The following is a 22068-nucleotide window of genomic DNA, read 5'->3' as shown; positions in this document are numbered from 1 at the left end:
ATGTTTCAAAATTTACCTAAAAAAATTATAATAATGAAACTTATAACACTAAGATTATTACAAGGGGATAATTTAGTCGTGACGGTTTGTTAATCTCGTGTATTTTATTTTGGTTCATTTTAGCTTTGACAGCTCGATGATTCAAAATTCATTTAAATTCAGTAAAAAATATATAACAAAAAATAATATGAAATTTATATTAAAATGGGTAACTGAGCCGAGACAGTTTGTCAACCCTACGCATTTCGTTAGGTTTATTTTAACTATGACAGCTTAATAACCCAAACTTTCAAATCCAAAACTTTTGATTGAATTCCCTTAAAATTATTTTCAAAAATAAATAAAATCAACTAACACACAAATATTTTATAGAACGACGTAGCTTTGAGTTTCCTATTGCACCGAGGGATACGTCGAAGCGGGACTTTTTTCGTCAAGCACAAAAATAAATTTTCAAAATTAGTTTTCTTTTCCAACAATCATTCTTATTTATTTTTTAGGGTAAAATAAATAGTTAAATTTTATCAATATTTTTCACAAATAATACAAGGTAACCGTTTTTATAAACGGACGGTTTAGAGTGCTAACACCTTCCCTACTCGTAATCGACTCCCGAATCCATTTCTGTTTTCAAAGATCAGTTTTCTTTAATAAAAAGATTTTTTCAATGTTTTCCTAAATAAACCTTGGTGGCGACTCCATTATTTTAATCAATTAATATCTTTTGTCGTCACGTCGCGACCCGGTTGCGACAGTGGGAATCGATTCCTCCCCTGTACGAAGCATTTTGACAGCATTTAGCTGCATCAAGAGAACTTCCATATGATCTAATAGACATAGTATTCAAGTATTTAAACATACATAATAGGCTTTTAGCCCTTCCATCCTACATACATATATACAAACAATGTGTACATCATGTCATTACTTACAATCCTCCAAATGACTATATATACAAAACATATCATTTCGCAAAAGAAATGCATAAATCAGTGTAATTAAAATGACATGGACATTTCTCATGCTTAGCAAATACAAAGATGTCAAAGACACACACACACATCAACATGAAAATTCTACAACTATGCAACATCATGACAACTAGTTTTGCCTCATACATTTAGCTTAAAGATCAACGACTCTGATTTGTAAGCATGTGACATAATTGATCTTTTGTGATCTAATGGCTCTTAGACGAGGTGTCAAATTTCAAATTTGACACTGGTGTCAAAGGATCCCACCTCATATATATATATATATATATATATATATATATATATATATATATATATATATATATATATATATATAAGTTAGGATCATTTTACACCAGTGTAAGTTACACTTGCAATCTTATCCATTGATCACATTTATATCTAATGGCTCAAATATTATAGTAATGTGAGCCATTGGATATAAGTGGATCAATGGTAAGATTGAGTGTAAGACTTCTAACTCTTACACCGGTGTAAGAATATCTTTCCCATATATATATATATATATATGGGGCAAGATCCTTTGACACCGGTGTTAAACTTTGAAATTTGACACCAAATCCTAACTATTGATTTCCGTCAATCAACAGTTATCATTTATTGAGAATTACACTTATTAATTAATCATTAACTGTCAATAAATGATAATCGTTGATTGACGAAAATCAACGGTTAAGATTTGGTGTCAAATTTTAAAGTTTGACACCGGTGTCAAATGATCTTCTATATATATATATATATATATATATATATATATATATATATATAGTGTGTGTGAAACAAAACGGCAGAACGTTCACATTTAACACAATAATTAAAATCTTACTATAAATTCAAGTTGATAGATAGTTTACGTCTAATGTTGAATTGGAGATTGCATCCCCTCATTCTCTAAACGTTTCATAAAAAAATATTATGAAATTTAATTGAGTAAAATTTTGTTTAATTATTGTGACTACTCACCAAACAGCATTATTGATTTCCTAATAAAGACGCCTCATAATGGAGAATTACTCTCATAAGAAAATATGAATTTGCAACTTAAATACATGACGTTTACATGTGCCAACGAAATACAAAATTATACAGATGTTCAATCATAACCTTTAACGCGAATAAATTGCGCGCTGGAATTGGTCTGCTGTTTGATGCAGATTTAGCTTCTATTTGTAGAACTCGTCGTATTTCAGTTATTTAATTTGCGCTATGGTGTGTTTTACTCAGCTTACCAAAAAAAAAAAATTGCGCGCTGCCCCATCTTAAGTGCAATTACGAAAAGTATTCGTTTAGTAAAGAATTCTTCATTCAAATCATCAACTTGGCATGAACTACAATCTTTATTAAGATGAAGGGGATACGGTAGAATAAGAAAATGATTTTCCTACTTTCCATGTGCTTCCCTTTTGCGTGGCATCATATTATCAGAGATTCAATTCAAGATTGTTAGATATATATAATATAAAAATCATTAAAACTCATTTAGGTGAAATAATTGTACGAGGGGATATATTAAAAAATATAATATAAAAATTATAAAAAATAGACCTATATAATATTCACGTTTCTAATTAAAAACACTCTTATATGAGGGCTTGCTTTAAAGAGACACAATATAAAAATTATTAAAGACACATCACTTACAAGTTTAAATTTTGAATTGAATTAGTTTTTTACAAAGATATTATCATTCAGTTAATTTTCCATTATGGCATGGCAATTTTTAACAATTTTATGCAACGTTATTAAAATCGGCTTAGTCATTGACCCGATCAAGGTACTGGGTCACTGGTTCAACCGCATGATCCGGTAATTATATGCAATTTTATAATTTATGTTAAAAAAATTATAAACATACTCAAATATCTAAAAAAAATTGATATTGACATTTCTTGGCAATTTCCTTCTTTGGGATTTGTTAAGGTTAACACAGATGATGCTGCTCGTGGAGCTCCTGGCATAGCTGCTTGTGGTGGGGTTATGAGATATTCTCAAGGGAGATGGTTGAGTGGATTGGCTTATAGACTTGGGATTTGTAGTTCTTTTAAAGCAGAGTTGTGGGGTGTGCTTCGTCGGCTGGAATTAGCTTGGAATTCTGGTCACCGTAATGTTATAATTGAAAGTGATTCAACTTGTGTTATCATTGTGCTCACCTCCTAGGGTGCAGCAGCTCATGAGAGTCAGTTGATTTTTCGGATACGAGCATGAATTCAGAAAGATTGACCGGTTAGTTTCAACCACACGTTCAGGAAAGGAAATGCTTGTGCGGATTGGATGACAAATTTTATCTTGGAGAATGATGAGGATGTGCAATATCTTTTTTGTGAAGAACCAGCACCTGGCATTCACGTTATTTATCTGGCTGATCTTACTGGAGTGGGAAGATCGCGAGCTCTGGTGATCCAGTAGCTTCTGTTTCTGTTTTGGTGTTCTGTCTTTGTTTTTGTTTTTTTGGGCTCTGGCCCTATTGGCTATAAAAAAAATTGATAAAAATTTCAAATATTTTAATATAAAAAATAAAAAATCACATATTATTATCCAATAAAGGATCAAACAAAAATATAATGATTGTGATACTGGGATTTAGGTTCAGAAAATGACATTTCTAACTATAAATCAAATCAAAATTTTCTGTATAGTACATAATTGAGATAATATTAGTGTTGTAAGTACATAATTTATGTAAGTTGATAAGCAAAAAAATATTTAAATATGTATATTATGATTTTTTTTTGAAAACAAAATTGGAATTTGTTTTTTTTTTTTTGGATCGAGCCGGGTCACCGGTTTTCATGAAAACCGACTAGGTCAGATCGGGTCGCACTGGTTCTGATGCATGGCCGATCTTTTACTTCAATCGGACCGATTATATGATCGATTTATCGATTTCTTAATCAACCCGATTAGTCGGTCCGATTTTATTAACATTGGTTTTATGTTGTTCTCCTGGTCGGATCCAAATGGTGTAAAGCCTAAAATCGTGGTGTAAAGCCTAAATCGTGTTCTTAAAACTTCAAAATAATCACGGGGATGGTAGGTTAGGGGTAGAGTGGGTTTAGTTTAGCTTTATATAGGGTCTATTAGTCAAATTAACTAGTAAAAAATGAGAACAAAAAATTTAAATGAAAAGTTCATGACAAATTAAAAATGAGTTCATTTTATGTTGTATAATGTTATACTAAATAAAATGAGTTCATTCACGTATACAGATGGTGTTGACAAAGTTCATAGTAGGTAGGAATTATCAAGACACAAAACAAAAGAAGCTTATACACCCCTTTAGGCTGTAGGATAGTTGGAGCAGGCAAATTGGAAACTTTTTCTTTGGAGTTTTTGTCTCGTTCCATATCAACTCTTCTTTCCCTCTCCTCCTTAACTCTTTTTGATTTCAGCCACTCATTATGTTCCCGATTCTTTGACTCAAAGAAACTGACCTTTCCCTTCCATTAGTGTATACCTAACGTGGTGTCTGTTGTAGATATTAATTTTGATTAGTCTCGGATACAATCATTTTAGGTGAAGGTCTTGTTACATTATCTGAGGGTAGCCTCTACAGATTTTCATCAACCGATCTAAATCGATTCAAACTACAATAATCAAATCAAAAATTGAATAAATTAACAATCAACAAATCAAAAATCGAAAAAAAACCCGCAAATTTTAATTGGATTGGTTGATGAAAACCGATTCAATCCAAACCGATTAATTTTCCTCTATCTACTTGGACCTTCCCCTAATTATAGTCCAAAAATTTCTAAATCCAAGATCCATTAACCCATCAATTATACCCAAAAAAAAATCTAGTCATATCTCATCAACCAAATTTCATCTTTGTAGAGTTTTATATCTCATTGCCCAAAAAAAAAAACTAATTATTGTTTACTGATGCTTTTGTATTTCAAAAAATAAAAAATTGAAAGCCAATATATACAAAATATGTTATTTGCATAATAATCATGAAACAAATTTTAGGATTTTCAAAAAACCGAAAATCGATCCAATTCAAACCGAAAAAAATTGAATTGGATCGGATTTAAAAAAAAATCCAAACCGAATGAATGATTACATGATCAAATCGAAGGGATTGGATCAGATGATTTTTACTTCTAAAACCGATCCAATTCATACCGCGAACACCTCTAAAGGCTTCTTCATTATCTATTACTACTTTTATAAAATTTATTTTGTCCCAGATTTTGTATGTAGGAATTATCAGAGTTCTCTATATATATATATATATATTTTTTATTTTTTTAATGAAGAAAAACACTTAATCAATTTATTGGTTTTGAGAATCCTATCTATTACTTATCTTTCAATTAAATGTGTTGTAGGATAGGAATTCCAGTCTTCACGGAGCTGGTAAGATTGTGTGATAGAACTTTTTTTTTAAAAAAAAAATACAATGATATTAGCATGGGGCATGTACTAATGAAAAATAATCCTACCAGTTTACCGTAAAAAGAGACTAGAAAGTCTTGCAGGCATTTGCATTCAATCAAGAGTAAACAGGGAAAACAACTCATCAATAACAGTTCAATTTTTTACTTAACTATCTCTTTCACAGATTTGGTAAACTGAAATTAGGAACATTAGAAGACGCCCCACTCTCACGTCTAGACACTGCGAACCCTCACCAACCCCATACCAATTTCATTTGCCATGTGTTATTTCCAACTACACCTTTGGGACCCGCCATTCGAACCAACCACTCGTAGATCACCAATATCCCACCCTTTACCCCTGTTTGTGAATTGTGATTTACAAAATTCGAAAAACAACAAATTAAATAAATATTATTTTGTACAAAAAACTATCAATTGAATTTGGGGGCCTACAATTACTGATTTAAAATTAAAATGTTTTAATGAATGTTAAGGTTTCAACCATTACCCTTTTAAGAAATCAAAATAACCGACCTTATTTAGTTTGCAAATAATATTGTATAAAAAGCACCAATTTATTAAAACTGCATAACTCATGAACACTGTTTTTGGCCCTAATAAACAGAAGACAAAGGATTGGGATTATCTGGAGTTACTTTAAAATTGAATTAGATTATGTTCTTTAAGAACAATTTATTGTATATTACTTTTTTGAAATTTTCAGTAATTGCACATCCTCCCTGCATAGTGATTATAAACATTTATGTTTCATTTTAGATGTCATCATTCAATAAAATGATGTCATAACCCATTTTCCATAAGTACATGAGAAAATCCCCTGCCAACAAATAAAACAGGACCAGTGGGCCCTATTATCAAGTGGAGGCCTGAACCATGCTCGTTGGTAACGCCTAAAATGGACCTCACCAACCCCGGACCGGACGCTAGCCGGTTCAACCAAACATAATAACCTTTTCCTTCACTGTACCGGTTCAAGCCGGCCTTTTCCTTCCTTATATTTACCATCCTCTTACAACTCCTTCAACAAGCTCAAGCTAACTCTTCAACGCATAACAGAAGCTGAGAAGGGAGAAGAAAAGGAAACAAGGAACAAGGATTATAGCAATGGCAACCAACGGAGATGAGAAGCAAAACGAAGCTGGAAGGCACCAAGAGGTTGGCCACAAGAGCCTTTTGCAGAGTGATGATCTTTATCAGGTAGGAACACCCAATTAAAGGCCTTAGTTAATGTTTTTTTATTTTTTATTTTGGCTTCTTAAAAGTGATAACATATCAATGGATGACCCTTTATTCCTTCTTATTGTTGTAAATGATTTTTTTGGGTTCTTGACAAAAATCATAAATTGGCTATTCTCTACAGTACATTCTGGAGACCAGTGTCTACCCAAGAGAACCTGAATCCATGAAAGAGTTGAGAGAGTTGACAGCAAAGCACCCATGGTATAATCCATAGATCCCAGTATTTGATCTTCCTTATTAGGTTTCATGTTAAATTTCCATTTCAATTATTTATTTGGTTCCTCTCTTCATCGTGACTGATTGATTGATTGAACAACAGGAACATCATGACAACCTCTGCAGATGAAGGGCAATTCTTGAACATGCTCCTTAAGCTTATCAATGCCAAGAACACCATGGAAATTGGTGTTTACACTGGTTACTCCCTGCTTGCCACCGCCCTCGCTCTTCCTGAAGATGGAAAGGTATCAAGAGTAGAGTTTAAGATTAAAGCAATTTCGTATTTATAAATAGAAATTTTATATTAGAGTCTAGAGTAAGTCATCAAACATGTTCTATTTTGAATACCATGTGTTAAACTCAAAACACAAAAAAGGGGCTAAACCTTGAGTTTCTGGTTGTGCTTGTTACAGATCTTGGCCATGGACATTAATAAGGAGAATTACGAACTGGGTCTGCCTGTAATTAAAAAAGCTGGTGTTGCCCACAAAATTGATTTCAGAGAAGGCCCTGCTCTCCCAGTTCTTGATGAAATGGTTAAAGACGTAAGCTTTTGCATCCCTTAATTTCCGTGTCCCATTTTGATGGGAAAAAAAAAAGTAGAATGCGTTTAAAGGAGTGAAAAAGACTAACTGAATGTTTGTGTGTGGTGAAATGCAGGAAAAGAACCATGGGAGCTTTGATTTCATCTTTGTGGATGCCGACAAAGACAATTACCTTAATTACCACAAGAGGCTGATTGATCTTGTTAAGGTAGGAGGTGTGATCGGGTACGACAACACCTTGTGGAACGGGTCTGTGGTGGCACCCCCTGATGCTCCTCTTAGGAAGTATGTTAGGTATTACAGGGACTTCGTGTTGGAACTCAACAAGGCTTTGGCTGTGGACCCCAGGATTGAGATCTGCATGCTTCCGGTTGGTGATGGAATCACTATCTGCCGTCGGATCAAGTGATTGCCTCTTGTAGACAATCATGATCCACCGTTGATTCACCCTTTTCATTATTAAGTCGGAGCTAAAGCATTTAAAAGCAATCAAGCCTTTTCTTTTTTTTCTTTTTACAAAATATTTGTGTCTGTATTATTCTCTTATTATTGTTGATATGGAAACGGTGGATAATTCAAACTTCTATAAAATGTTATCCATTAATTACTACAAGTATTGTAAATCTTATTTATTCGCATTGCAAGTTTTTAAACAGATGTGATGTGTTTATAACTTCGGATATTTGACAAAACATTAGTTATTTGCACAAAGGAAATAAGTTTTACACAGACGGAACATTTAACCATTAAGCGTTTAAATCTGGTTGACAGTTAGTAAAATGACATCTGTGAAGTATGTGAAAAAATGTTTCGATGCAAGAAAAATATCTCCTAACTAAAATATTCTTTTTTTTTTCGCTTTTTCATTTATCACCTTCCTATTTCGCTCATGCTTCCTATTAAATCATATTATTACCTATTAAATAAAATATTCTTTTGAAGAATATTTTTTTCAAGGCAAAAAAACTTTGAACATTGAAGTTTAAACAGTCACTCTTAACCCTTGCCGCACCAGTTGAGTTACCTACATACATTTTAATTTTTAATTTATTCCGCTTCCCGTCTTTGTTTCTTTCTTTTCTTTTCTTTTCTTTTTCGGTGTAACTTCATCCTCTCTTCTACCAAATACCAACTTCAGTTTTATAATTTACTTTTGCTGATTTGTTTTAATCATAAGGACAAACTTCCCCATATGAAGTAATATTATTTGTTTCCATAACATCTTATTTAGATTTTCAGGTGAATTGAACTCTATAGCTTATCGATCACAAGGATTAGAATGCAAAGCAAAGCATTCCGATTCAGACAATAATTAATGTATATAGAGCTTGTCATTACAGTAAAAATGTTGCCGGAGAAAGTGTCATACGTTCAACTTTGGACATAATGGACCAGGGTTAATTAAAAATAGGGAATTTCATATGATAAAAGTTTTTCGTACTGAGGCGAAAGAATGGCATAAGAATTGTTTGGGTATTTATATTTGGGGTTGAGCCCATTACCTACGTGGGTGAGTGAGCCAAGTCAATTACCATAGAAAAGAGCCATTTTAGTCTAGCATTGTTGAGACAAGGCGCTTTACAGCTGCTACAGTACTGACAGCAACTGTTGTACGGGGAAAGTATAAGGGAGGAAAACTTTGAATGCCTGTAAAGACAAAGGGGATGTGGTATCCCAAGTAAGACATTCTAATGTCTAATGTTGAGAAAGCTGTTGGCGTACAAGCAGGGATGACAGCGTTGGCGCAGCTGGATTGGCGCTGCAGTGTTGGTAGGGCTGAGGTGGTTTAAACCTATGGCATTGGGCCTACTATATTGGGCTAGCTGATTGGGCCGGTCAAAACAACATACATCCATGGTGATTCTCAAAATATAAAATGGATCACGTAATTATATGGAGATATCTAGTTATCTATTTATCCCGCTTTATAAAATACATTATGCTAAGCCACTAGGTTTGGTCTGGAGGTGAAGGGTTTGGATTTATTGTATTAAGTTATGTATTTAATTCCCACTTGTGTCAAAAAAATAAAAAAAATTACACCAGTCAATGAAGCCCAAATCCAAGAAATTCTAACATGCTCGTTATTAGGCAATATTGATTAGAATTATTTATTTTGAAATTCGTTAGAGAATAATATAAACTATTAAAAAGGCCATCACCCAACACTTTAAGACTTTGGGTTGAAGTGATTCTTTACATGATATCAGAGTTTTAGTGACCATAAGGTCACGAGTTCAATCCTCACCGCCCCTCATTTGTGGAATTAAACAAACATAAGGTAAAACAAAAACAAAAATTGGGCATATGCAATATCCACGTTTCAAGCCCAAAGGGCTCTTACGTGATGGGGTGTGTTAGAGAATAATATAAATCATTAAAAAGGCATTTACCCAACGCAATTGGGAAAGACGCTGATTGACATATTCGGTCCCATTGTCGGACCTTAGCCTTTTAATTCTTTTACCAAATTGGGTCTTAATCATTTTATAAAATTGAAGGAATGATTGTGGTACCTCATATTTTCATGCATTATGTAAATCCAGGTTACACAAGTGCAATCATCAATAAAAAAACCATTTATTACCAGAAACATGAAGGACTTTAGGAGGATCCCAAACATCAAAATGAATAAGCTCAAAAAGATTCAACATTTTTAATAGTACTAGAAGAAAAAGATACACGATGGTGTTCTGCAAACTCGCAAAAATCACAATGGAAAAACTCGACAGACTTAGACAAAAACAATGACGGAAATAAAAGACTTAAGGAGACTAAATGAAGGATGTCTCAAGCGTTTATGATGAAGCCAAACCATATAATCAGTAGTAGACTGGCCATGAGTCAGCAAGATGTGATCCTTAACACCTTCACCGGAAGATTCTGGAACCAGATAGTACTAGGGTTGGCAAAAACGAGCCAACCCATCGTAACCCGCCAAAAATGAGTCGGGTTGGGTTGGTAAGAATGAGCTGCCAACCCGACCCGAGCCAGCTCGTGAAAAAACGAGCTAACCCGCGAGTCAAACGAGCCAGCTCGCGGGTTGAGGTTTTTTTTTATAAAAAAATACAAAATATAATATACAAAAATGGACAAAACTCACACATGCTGTCATCATTTTTCTTCTTTCTCTAAACCTAAGTCTTTAATCTTCTCACATCCATGCCATTTTTATATTGTTAGGCTGTGCTGGCACTGTTTGGTTCAAATATCTTACCCATTTGGTAGCAAGTGGTTCTGATTGTTTCTAGATGTTGATGCAAATTTTTTGTGAAGAAAATTCGAAAATAAAATATTTTGCTTTTATTTCTCATTTTGTAACCTTTGTTTAAGCTAATGAAAGCCACATAGCTGGTGCATTAATACTACAGGTCATTTAAATAGGCTAAAAACGAGCCAACCGGCGAGCAATTTACGAACCAACCCGCGAGCCAATTTTCGAGCCAACTCACGAGCTATTTTTTCAAGTCAACCCACGAGCCATATTTTTGAGCCAACCCTAACCCGACTCGGGTCGGGTTGGGTTGGGTTTTCTGGCTCGTTTTTTTTCGAGTCAACCCTAACCCGGCTCATTTTTTTCGGGTTGAATGTAGGTTGGGTTGGCCCGTTTTGCCAACCCTAGATAGTACAACCCACTTTGCTCCTTAGCTTCCCCAATCGTCTTTCCTGTGGCGAGATCCTGAAAAACACAGTGAGTGAGAAAGAAGGTTGCAGTGCAATTAAAATATTTGGTAATTTTATGGATAGAAAGAAGATTGATGGAGAGTTTAGGAACATGAAGAGCATTTTGGAGATGTAAAGAGGGCTGTTATGTTACCAGAACCCACAACTGATGTGAGTGAACCATCGGCTACAACTATTGTATGGGTGCCAACAGTAGGGTTAAAAGAAAAAACAGAGTCAACACAACAAGTCATATGATCAATAGCACCAGGATCAATAATCTAAGAATTTTTAAAATCAGTACAAGAAACAAGAAAATAATGAGTTGTGAAGCTCATACCAGTCATATCCGAAGCACTAGTACCAGATACAGATGTCTTACTCAGACAATCAAGTATAGTCCGAATCCGTTCCAACTCATCTCGACGTATAGAAGTAAATTCCGAAGATGCAGGTTGGATCTCATTAGGTGTAGTAGCCACACCGGAAGAAAGTAAACGAGCTTGACCACAAATTTTTTCCATCTTTTCCAAGATATTTTGCTTTCCATGGAGACGAAAGCATAGATCCTTGATAGAACCTGCCCTTCTACAATAGGAGCATCAACGATCATCTTTCTTGGTTCTAGAGGATACATTATCAGCAGCTTTAGTGAGAAGAGACATCCATTTTTTTTGAGAGCATAACAGACCCATTAATGGGTTTAGAAACAGTAACAACTTCAGAGGATGATAGCATGACAGACTTATCTGATGTGTTGGGGGAATCATAACTCCCCGATGAGTCTCCTCACCCCAAATAGTATTGAAAACAACAGAGATGGATGGTAATGTTTCTTTGTTAAGTATCTGAACTCGAATAAGATCATATTCGGAACTCAATCCAGCAAGAAAATAAAAAATACGCTCATCTTCGACTGCCTTGGCTAAGGCAGTAGCATCCACAGTATGTTGCATCTCTAAACTCTGAAATTGGTCAAGCTTAGTCCACAACTCCTTCAAAATAGCATAAGAAGCTATCATAGATAAGGAGTCTTGTTTAGTAGAAAAGATTGTATTGCGCAATTCATAACGCACAGCCATATCTTATTTCAAAGAGTAGGTTGAGCGGACAATTTCCTAAATCTCCTTAGCAGAAGACAAAAACATACAGTGACGACCCACTTCAGGAGTCATCGAGTTCCAAATCTGTTGGCGCGTGAGCGTCACTCGCAGAAGAAGAAGCGATGCATGGGAGCGCGTTGCTGGTCGGACAGAGTTGGTTTTTTTGCGGCAAGGTCGCAATCCTTATATGGTTGGTCGGAATCCAAACGGTCACCGGAACAATGCTCATCAGAGAAAAATAGTTGCAGTTTATGTGTTTTAATACGGTTTAGGTCGTAGGTTGATTGAGAACTCTCCGTAGAAGGATAGATCAGAAAAAAATAATTCCAATAATGGTCCTCTTGGTCCAAAAGGTCACCGTAATTTTTTTTGCGGTGGCGACAATAGGCAAAAAAAGTTCCCGTTCTAACGGTGGCAGATGCAGAAGTAGAGCCCTCAGAATCGAGAACTCTTATACCAAGTTGAAAAAAATTTATTTTATTTGATAAAGTTGTGTATTACAGCAGTGCAAGAGTTCTCTATTTAAAGAGACTAAATAACTTAATGGGTTAAGCTCAAAGAAGATTTTACAATGAAATTAAATAAATACAATTATTTACAACAATTTCCAAAAAAAAGTATATTGTTGGGCAGGACACTGAAGTGAGCTTGAAGTTTAACTTTGATTAATGTATTTTAAATATAAAATAAAGGGAATAATATTTCTTATGTTATAAGAAATAATTTTTGGGGAGGAGGCTGAACCTTTAGCCATCACTGTTCCCCCGCACTCCGGATTAGTCCCATAGCCGGCTCAAAGAGTCGAAGCTCGTGGGGATACCGGAGGGAGCCAACTCGTCTCAAAGAGATAATTAGGGTTGGGTAACTCCAAAAAAAAAAAAAAAAATTATTTTTTAGTTTTTACACACAAATAAAAGTATGTAGAGTTCATGTGGGGACATGTGAGAACAGGAGAGAAAGGAAAAAATGGGTCTCATATACTTTTATATGTGTATAGAAGATAAAATTATCTCCTATAATATGTAAAAATTATTTGCTAAAATAAATTAATCTAAATATTCAACAAAATAATTTAACTTTGATTGGCGGTTAATTGTTTTTCTTTTTTAAAATATTTCATAGTTAACCGTTTACAAAACTAAAATACAACGAAATATGAACACTTTACCAAGTTGTCATTAATAATAAAACCCCATCCTATATGTAGAGCAGTATAGAGTTACAATCAAGTACCAGACTATATAAGTGAATCAATATGTAACTCTATTTTCCCCTCGTTAACTATGTGATACACGAACCTCCCAAGTTAGCTGCATCAAGTAATGGTTTTTTCGGAACACTGATCAAAATGTCACTTTTCATCAAGTTTTTGACCTAAATACCACGCGAACAGTGTTATTTCACAATATGCTACGTGGGCAAATTTGCTGGGCACTGTAGCGAACTCTATTTGCTGACGTGTCATGTTTCTAGTGGATAGCAAGTACCAAGTAAAAAAAAAAAGTACCAAGTTCGCTACATTCATTGGGTAGCGAACTTGGTTGGAATATGTATTTCAACCAAGTTCGTTACCCCGTGTAGCAAACTTGTGTCCACTAAAAACGTGACACGTCAGCAAACTGAGTTTGTTACAGTGCCCAGCGAACTTGCCCACGTGACATATTGAGAAATAATACTGTTTGCATGGCATTTAGGTAAAAAACTTGATGAACAGTGACATTTTGGTCACTCTCGCAATTTTTTCCTACTAAAGTGAAACATGGATGATATTCAAGACACCCATCAAAATCTTTATTTCCTTGTTAAGTTATTATTTTATTTTGTTGAGATAACTACGAGAGAAAATCATGTCCGGAGCGGGTCCAAAATTAAAATTTTAAATCCCTCCCAAATATAACACTGAAAAATATCAAATACATACTCTCACCCCTGCTTGTCTTATGCTTATCATTTGGTTCCTTGTTAAGTTATTAAATCTTTTAATATTAGGTTTTATTTTATATTGGGCTGGGCCTGTGTTCTGTTAGAGGTCGTCAAAAACCAATGGCAAACCAGTAATTAAACTATCCCATAATGGCATTTTAGTAGTGCAAAAGCCCTGATACAATATATAGTGTCTCTCTTCATTCTCCCCAAACCCATCGACTGCGCAGAATTAGGGTTTTGGTGAGTGGCGACTTCTACTATTCCTCATGCAGCAGACAACAATGGCAGCGGATTCGCAAAAGATTGAACAGGTTCAGTGCTTCGGGCGGAAGAAGACGGCGGTGGCCGTCACCTACTGCAAGCGAGGGCGCGGTCTGATCAAGATCAACGGTTGTCCCATCGAGCTGGTTGAACCGGAGATCCTCCGGTTCAAGGCGTTCGAGCCGATCCTCCTCTTGGGGAAGAGCAGGTTCGCCGGCGTGGACATGAGGATCCGCGTCAAGGGCGGCGGTCACACCTCTCAGATTTACGCCATACGGCAGAGCATAGCGAAGGCACTCGTGGCGTTCTACCAGAAGTACGTCGATGAACAGAGCAAGAAGGAGATCAAGGACATCCTTGTCAGGTATGATCGTACCTTGCTTGTCGCTGATCCCAGGCGCTGTGAGCCCAAGAAGTTCGGTGGTCGTGGTGCTCGCGCTAGGTTCCAGAAGTCCTACCGTTGAGGTAGTTTTTCCGGAACGAGAAATGGAAAAAAAGAGAAAGCGACAAGATGTCTTTGGCGATTTACTTTGGTTTTCGGTTCATGTTTTATGCTGTGGAAAACTTTTGTTGTTGATTGGCAGTTTTATAATTTTTGCCTTATTTTAAATACGGGATCTTTTGCTATTTTAATCGAACTTGTTGTTTTAGTTCAAATGCAATTATGCGAGTATAACATAAATCTAGTTTATTTTTGCATTAAATGTAGAAACTTTTGTTATGCCTGCTGTTAAATTTGATTGCCAGTTCTTGTTCTAGGGATATGGGAAATCGTAACCCGATTCGGTTGTTAGTGTTATTCTTATGCAATTTAGCAAGATTTAATACTTGTGGGATTAAAAAATCATTACTTGAGTAAGATCAGACTGACTTTCTTCAAACATGGGATGTGCTAATGTATTCTAGGGCTATTATGAATTATAATGCCCTTGATGCAAAGTTCTTACTAGCACGATGTAAGGTCGTTAGTTGTGTATGTACTAGCGCAATCAGATAAAATTTGGCTGCGCAATGATACTATTTGTTTTGCTTCTCCTTACAAGTTTGTATTGGGCATTGATGTGGCTCTGCTAGAAAAATCTTAGTTTGTGTTTATCTCGGTATTTTAACTTCTGTCATAGTTTTTAGTCTGTATATAAATATGTTGAAGTTGGAATTGGAAGATGCCCATCTATGCCTCAAATTAAGATTGATATAAGTTGGGTTGTAATAGGGTTCTCTGTGATCCATGTATTCCCCTGAAAGTTAGAGGAGGGAGAATATGCGTGTATCTAATTAATTAATACAATGATACACTAATCCTACATATGGATGGTTGGTCTTAGCAGGTATCTAGGATTATTGACTGGCTAGGTAAATTTTTTGTTTGTGTTGTGAATTATTTGCCTTTCCTCCCATGTCCAACATGGGCAACTATGTGGGATGAGGGTATTAACTTTAGGGAAAACTTCAAAAAAAACCCTACGAGTTTTCTTAATTATCACTTACCCCCTTCACAATATTCTTGAATCATTTACACCCTTATTTAGATTTTTTTTATCATTTACCCCCTTGACTTAAAGTTTCTTTATCACTTACCCCCTTCACTTAGGGGGATAAATGATAAAAAAAATTTAAGTCAGGGAGTAAATGATTCAAAATTTTGGGAAGGGGGTAAATGATTATGAAGAAAGTGATAGGGTTTTTTTTGAAGTTTTCCCTTAACTTTATTGCGCTGAGTTCCCCTCCCCTAATCCAGCCAGGCAATTTTCTTTCCCTTCCAGCAACGGCTCTGCCATAGGTTTCTTTGTAGGTTCAATAAGATATCATTTATTTAATCATTGTGGCATCACACTTGAATTGATACTAATAGTTTAAAATATAATTAAAAGATTTAGGCTAGAACTATTTGAGAAGTATCGGATATGATACAATGTGTAGACTATTTTGAAGTTTTGGAGCTGCTTTTTGTTGGAATGAATAAGTTTTACAAGATCTTCAACTCAGCTTGAAGTTGTTATTTAAGCAATTGTGGGCATAGCTGTTGAGATTGAAACCGTATTTAAAATAGATCAGTCAAGAAGGGGGGAAGTGGATCATGATTCATGAAGGGGAGATTCACAGAAAAATATCGTTTTGAAATCATGAAAGGGCATTAGACCGGCAGATAAACAGTGTCTAAATAAGTAGCTGTAGAAGTGGTGAGGGTCTTGTGACATCGATGATGTTCATTTTGCGACGCACAATTAAATTTTTGCAAATTATAGTCTCTTCTCTTTCGTCTAATTTTTGCAAACTTCGCTCCTAACCTTTTCACCATTCTCTTTTATTTTCCATTCCCAATGATATGCCCTTTTTACTTAGAGGCCTGGCTGAAGTATTTAATTTGAAAGATATTAATATCTAACTGGTATTTATTATATAAATAGAACTGACAAATCATCTCAAATCATAAGCATTTAACACCAAAGCTGCTGATGTCTAACGTGCTGGTCATTTTGTAAGGAAATTGATGGTCTTGTAATCTCTACGCGTGGCTTGCTAAGCAAATTATTTTAAATTAGGGAGTGGTTATCCTCTCTATTCTTATTTTGCCTATTCCTTCATCTCAACACCGTTAAGTTATAATCTCATCTAAAGGTGGACATTTATCGCATAAAACAAAACCTTTTACCCATTTCTCTCTCCCATTGTTTGATTTTTTTTTCCCCTTTCATGGGATCTTCACAAACACCTTACTTTAAGAGGACAAATAAGAAGCTTACCCAGAAAAGAAAACACATTTCATCAACGACAAGGTGAGCAGAGAGAAAGGATGAGAGGTGGTGGAGTGAGAAAATGATCAATTTTTGAAATGCTTCTGAGTTACCAGAAGAAATTTTCACAAGGCTTGTCAAATTCGTCTCATCCTCCACGCTTGGGGAGGAGAGAAAAATGGTGAGAGAGAGAATAGGGTAAAAAGTTTTGTTTTATGTGGTAAATCTCCACTGAGATTATAATCTAATGGTGTTGAGAGGAATATGTAAGAGTAGGCAAATTAAGAGTAAGTAGAATAACTCCTCTCGCTAAAAATGAAGGTATTGATCATTCTCATCAAACTGCATTTTGATTTCATTCCATTATTTGAAACAAAAAGAATTACAAATTACATTTTCAATTTGGGAAGTTAAGGGTTCTTTACATTTTCATTTGGTGGTGTGCAATATTTGACATGTCATATAACTTTTCAGGGAAATTTCTTCTGTACATTGGATGTACTTGAAAATTTTTTCCCATTTGATTCATATCTTTGTAAGTATTTTCTATAAAATCTCAAATTTTTACTTGTATGGTACCAAAAAAGCACTCACTTTTCAGACTAGATGTGCATTATTCAATTGTATAAAGCAATATAGGGTAAGGCAGTCAAAACGTGGATTATTTTTATTTTTTTTGTCTGAGATGGAGAACAAATGCAGCTATGCAAGCAAAACTCTTTATATATATCACCACTGTTTAATCTCAAATACCAATAAAGCAACGTACATATGTACACCAGCAATATTTACAACAGAAAACCTCTCAATCTTGGAGTCTCAATTCTGAACATCAACCATCTCCAATCAAAGAAGCCTTGCCAAGCAATAAAAGATAAAAGCATGTTACACCAAATCTATCAGGCACTAAATAAATTCAAACATAATAAGATCCATAGCAGAAGCAGCTGAGTTTGACTTTCTCTGCAAGGCCATTCCTTAGTCATGCTTTGGCTAATAACTGGGTTCCCTTATTCTTCCCTTTCTTTCGTCTAAAAAGCAGCTTCCTCAGGAAACTAAAGCCTCCTTGTTTTTTACTTGGTACAATTGCCAGAGATCCTGTAGCATTGCTTTTATCATTTTGCTCCGAAGGGAGACTAGTTTCTGGAGCATCATTAACCATGATCTTAGGAGTTTGCAAAGAACTCTCACTTTCTTCAATTTGGATAGACTTATGAACCCCTATTTTAGAACCATCCTCGGCTTGCATTTGATTGCGTAGAGAGGATCGTTTGATCAAGTTCTTCTTCTGGTTTGGATTGGCCATAGTACCAGTTATAGAGACAACATTGTCAAAAATTGCTGCTTCACTAGATGAAGCAAGTGCCTTGAGTTGTTTCCCAAGGTTTAGGATGGTTTCTTGGCACTCCGCCAGTTTTGATGAAGCTGTTGTGATCTCCCAGCCCTGAAATTTTTTTTGTTGGGGTTCATTAACTAAGTGTTAACTTCAAAAGAATATAGAACTAAAATTGACAATGCAAAAAATTTATATGCCATTGCAACATACAGAGCGATAACTACTATTACCAAAGTCCAAAGCCAATAGCATGCATGGTATCAGATTTGCAATCATATATCTTGAATTAAGTAAGATGTAAAATACTCACAGTTTGATATATCTTTTCCACTTCGTATCTGCCATATGTTGGGGATTCCTTCTTTGCAATGCTGTTAATAAATTTTCATGTGCTCAATATCTGATTCATTAACCAGCAAAGAACCAGAAATAGAAACCAAAGAAGAGAAGGCAAAAATAAAAGTCATTACCTTTCCAGCTGGAGTTGAAGTTCAAGACATGTTGCTTCTAATTCCTCGCAGGAGTTCTTTTTATCCTCCAATTCAACTTCTAAGGACGAAAACTTTTGAAAGATGTTATTTAACTTGGCCTGAGCTATTGTAAGCTGTGTATCAAGATCTTCACTTATCAGCTTTTGTTTTTCAATCTGATCTTCAATTATTTCTTTGGATTCTTTCAGTGTCTCTACTTCTGATTCTAAACCTTTGATGCTATTTTGTGCTTCTTGACATTGTTTTGTCAAATTCTGACTCTCGTCAGTTACTGATAGCAGCTTTGCTTCCAAGTCTTTCTTCGCAGATTCTGTGTTCTTCAGATCATCTTTTAATTTTCTATTTTCTTCAAGGAGATCATACTGATTATTTTTTGTGTCGAAGAACACACCCTGATCATCTGGATCAGCAACTGAGGGTGTGTGAAAAGACTGCTTATCATCAATATCTATTTGGTTTTCATTTCCATTTTGTGAGAGATGACAGCTAAAATGCTTCTTGATCTTATCCCTTGCAATTGAAGCATTTGTGGAGGTGGCACAGTTATTAATGCTCCAATCTAAAGCAAATGCCACCTCCTCAATAAAATTTTCAAAATCAGCTCTCCCTGTTAATAAATCTTTGCAGGTGTGAACAAGTTGATGGAGAAGAGGATTCAAGTCCGAAACCTTCCATTGGAAAACATGAACAAAGTATTCTTTGGATACTGGTGATTGAGATACATCCGAATGTTGGTTCTCCTCCAAGCAATCTGGACAATTGTTGCAGATAAATGACTTGGGAGCAATTCCTTCAATGAGCTTGACAATTCTGTGGACTGACTTTCTCAAACTAGGTTGGTTGCTTTTTGCTTCTGCAAAACCACTGAAACTATTAACATAAAAAGAATCAGATTCTCCAAGATGCCTTGACTTTTGAATTGTATCAGATTTACAAGCAGTTGGGTGATTTATGCAACCCAAAGCAATTTTTATGTCGTCAAACAGTTCATCAAGGCTTCGTTTTGATATGCATTTCTCCTCCAAGATTGCATTCAAAACAATCTGAAGCCAGTCAAATGATTTTTCAGTTGTTGTATGTTTGAATTGGATCTCCTGTTTCCTCTCACTGAGGCCAAGATCTTGTTCAACTGGCACTAGCTCCCTCCCACTTATATCAGAGCCATATCCTCTTTTAGGTTTATCTACAGAAACTATTGCTCGTTTCTCCATCTCAACAAAATCATCCATGAAACTCATGTCAGGAACTTCAATGGCTTTACTGTTCCTGTGATTTTTAGCCTCCGCAGTTCTTAAATGTTCAAGTTCTGAAATAAGAGCATTTGCCCAGGATCCAGAAGAGATAGCCTCATCATCACTAGAAATGTCAAAATTTGGTATTAAAGGAAGATCGTTTGATGTAGGACAACACCTTGCTAGCTCCATGGACTTCTGATTTTCAGATAACTTTCTAAGAAGAATCTCAGCCTGTGATAATCTGGAAACTGTTTCAGCATACATAAATCTTGAAGAATCAAGTTCAGAGTTTTTCTTTGTTAAAATTCTTTTGAGAGCCTTGTTCTCTTCATCCAGATCTTGTAAACGTTTGATCATCAAGCTGATACTCTTTTGGGATACTTCAGTAGAGTTTCCAATATCATTGGTTTTGCAAATCAAATCTCTGGCAGGATTTGACTTCCTTCTCCTCATATCTGTCTCTCTTCTCATCATTCCAACTTCATTCTTCATATTCCCCAAACCCGCAGGACCAGGTGATTTTTTTTGCAGCAGGAGACGAAGTTTCTGACACTCAGCTTCTAACTTTGAGGCTTTCTGAGAACTCTCAAGATACTGTTTATGTGATACATCTGCATACTGACGGCTATACTCCATCTCCTCCTTCCGGATCTCGAGTTCCTTCTCAAGCATGTGAAACTCATATCTTAGGAAAGCATTTTCCTTTTCTGTGGAATCTAACCTAGCCATCAGTGTACTAAACTCTGCATCTGCTTCTTGTTTACATCTAAAAAGGTCCCCAATAGATTTCTCTTTGGCTAGTAAGGCATTAGTCAGATGAGTATTCTCAGCAGTTAAGTACTCTATCCTTTTGCTTGTTTCCCTCAACTTCTCTTCCAATTCTTTCTGAATCTTCTCATGCTCTTTTGATATCTTTGGAATGGTACCACACAACCTTTGTTCTTGTTCTTCTTGAGCACAGCTTGGTGGCGGCTGCAAAGGTTCCTGCAATGTTGCATATGTAGGAGTAACAGTTTCAGCAGATTCTACTTCTTGTCTTGCCTTGTCCTTGCCTAGATTTATATCAGAAATATTTTGGGATAAGCCAAAATCAAATTGTATGCCCAAAAAAACGAAAGATAAGAGTGTGCGCAGAAAAAAAAAACGCAAAAGAGGAATCTCCAAAAGAAGCACCATAATAGTGGGAAAAGTTGAAGGGACATGTAACAGTGAGATACCTCTAATTTCCTGTTGGGACATTTGGGCATGTTTTGCTAAAGGGTCGTGTTCAGCATGAGAATCAAGGAGGACTGTTGCCAACTTCTCATTTAGACTTTTTGATGATCTTTCTGATCCAGTTTCCTTATCTTTTGGAAGTTTGTGTACCTGATAAAATGTAGTACTGTCTGTTTATTGATCAGGTTGAACATTTCTCTTATGAATTCAGTTCTAGAATGTAAGAGGATTATAATAGTTCAACACTTTGGCAAAACTTAGTAGAGGTAATAGCTTAACTGGTTTCTGGACAAGAGAATGAGGAAAGCAAAGAGCAGCGTATAAAAATGAGTAAAATAAAGGTTTGAGTACCTCTTCTTCAATGATTCTAGAAGGGCTGACAGCTTTGTCCATTGCAAATATTGTCTTCTCCATAGATTTTTTCCTCCAAAGCCATGGCTTTTGGTTCATGATTTCAGGTACTACTCAAGAACAAAAAGAGAAAACTTCATGCTATTGTACAATAATTATCAGTAAGGAGAACTTCTTTTTCCTACATTAGTTTCTCTATTTGGTCGTAAAAAATTTCAATGAGTAACCAGAAAAAAAAAAAAACTAAACAAAAAACAAAAAACTAAACCAAAGAAATACAGGTACAGGCTACAGAATCATGAATTTCAAAGTCCACTGGACTCATTTATAATTTGATCTTAAGCGAGAAAT

At 35.4% G+C, this 22068-nt stretch overlaps 3 protein-coding genes across 4 annotated transcripts; 2 read left to right on the top strand and 1 right to left on the bottom strand.

The window, feature by feature from the left end:
* The first annotated feature begins 6435 nt into the window (after nt 1-6435).
* LOC133310926 (caffeoyl-CoA O-methyltransferase) lies at nt 6436-8039 on the top strand. Its single transcript, XM_061511923.1, has 5 exons — nt 6436-6595; nt 6759-6838; nt 6957-7101; nt 7270-7401; nt 7517-8039. The coding sequence occupies exons 1-5, from the start codon at nt 6503-6505 to the stop codon at nt 7808-7810; spliced, it is 744 nt and encodes a 247-aa protein (XP_061367907.1). The 5' UTR covers nt 6436-6502; the 3' UTR covers nt 7811-8039.
* A 6276-nt stretch (nt 8040-14315) lies between these two features.
* On the top strand, nt 14316-15109 carry LOC133310911 (small ribosomal subunit protein uS9-like). Of its 2 annotated transcripts, XM_061511908.1 has the most exons (2): nt 14316-14762; nt 14931-15109. In XM_061511908.1, the coding sequence occupies exons 1-2, from the start codon at nt 14360-14362 to the stop codon at nt 15086-15088; spliced, it is 561 nt and encodes a 186-aa protein (XP_061367892.1). In that variant the 5' UTR covers nt 14316-14359; the 3' UTR covers nt 15089-15109. The 2 variants fall into 2 exon arrangements, with proteins under 2 accessions (XP_061367892.1, XP_061367893.1); XM_061511909.1 differs by having other exon boundaries at nt 14316-15016.
* A 2719-nt stretch (nt 15110-17828) lies between these two features.
* On the bottom strand, nt 17829-21848 carry LOC133310919 (filament-like plant protein 7). The gene is made up of 5 exons (XM_061511918.1): nt 21718-21848; nt 21369-21516; nt 18896-21182; nt 18736-18796; nt 17829-18533 (listed from the first exon to the last, which is right to left on the bottom strand). The coding sequence occupies exons 1-5, from the start codon at nt 21814-21816 to the stop codon at nt 18072-18074; spliced, it is 3057 nt and encodes a 1018-aa protein (XP_061367902.1). The 5' UTR covers nt 21817-21848; the 3' UTR covers nt 17829-18071.
* Nucleotides 21849-22068: the final 220 nt, after the last annotated feature.

This window comes from Gastrolobium bilobum, unplaced genomic scaffold (genome assembly GCF_033153095.1).
Source record: "Gastrolobium bilobum isolate Gb01-03AN ecotype WA unplaced genomic scaffold, APGP_CSIRO_Gbil_v1 utg1988, whole genome shotgun sequence".
Taxonomy (NCBI): domain Eukaryota; kingdom Viridiplantae; phylum Streptophyta; class Magnoliopsida; order Fabales; family Fabaceae; genus Gastrolobium; species Gastrolobium bilobum.
This window is presented reverse-complemented; position numbering and strand designations above follow the sequence as displayed.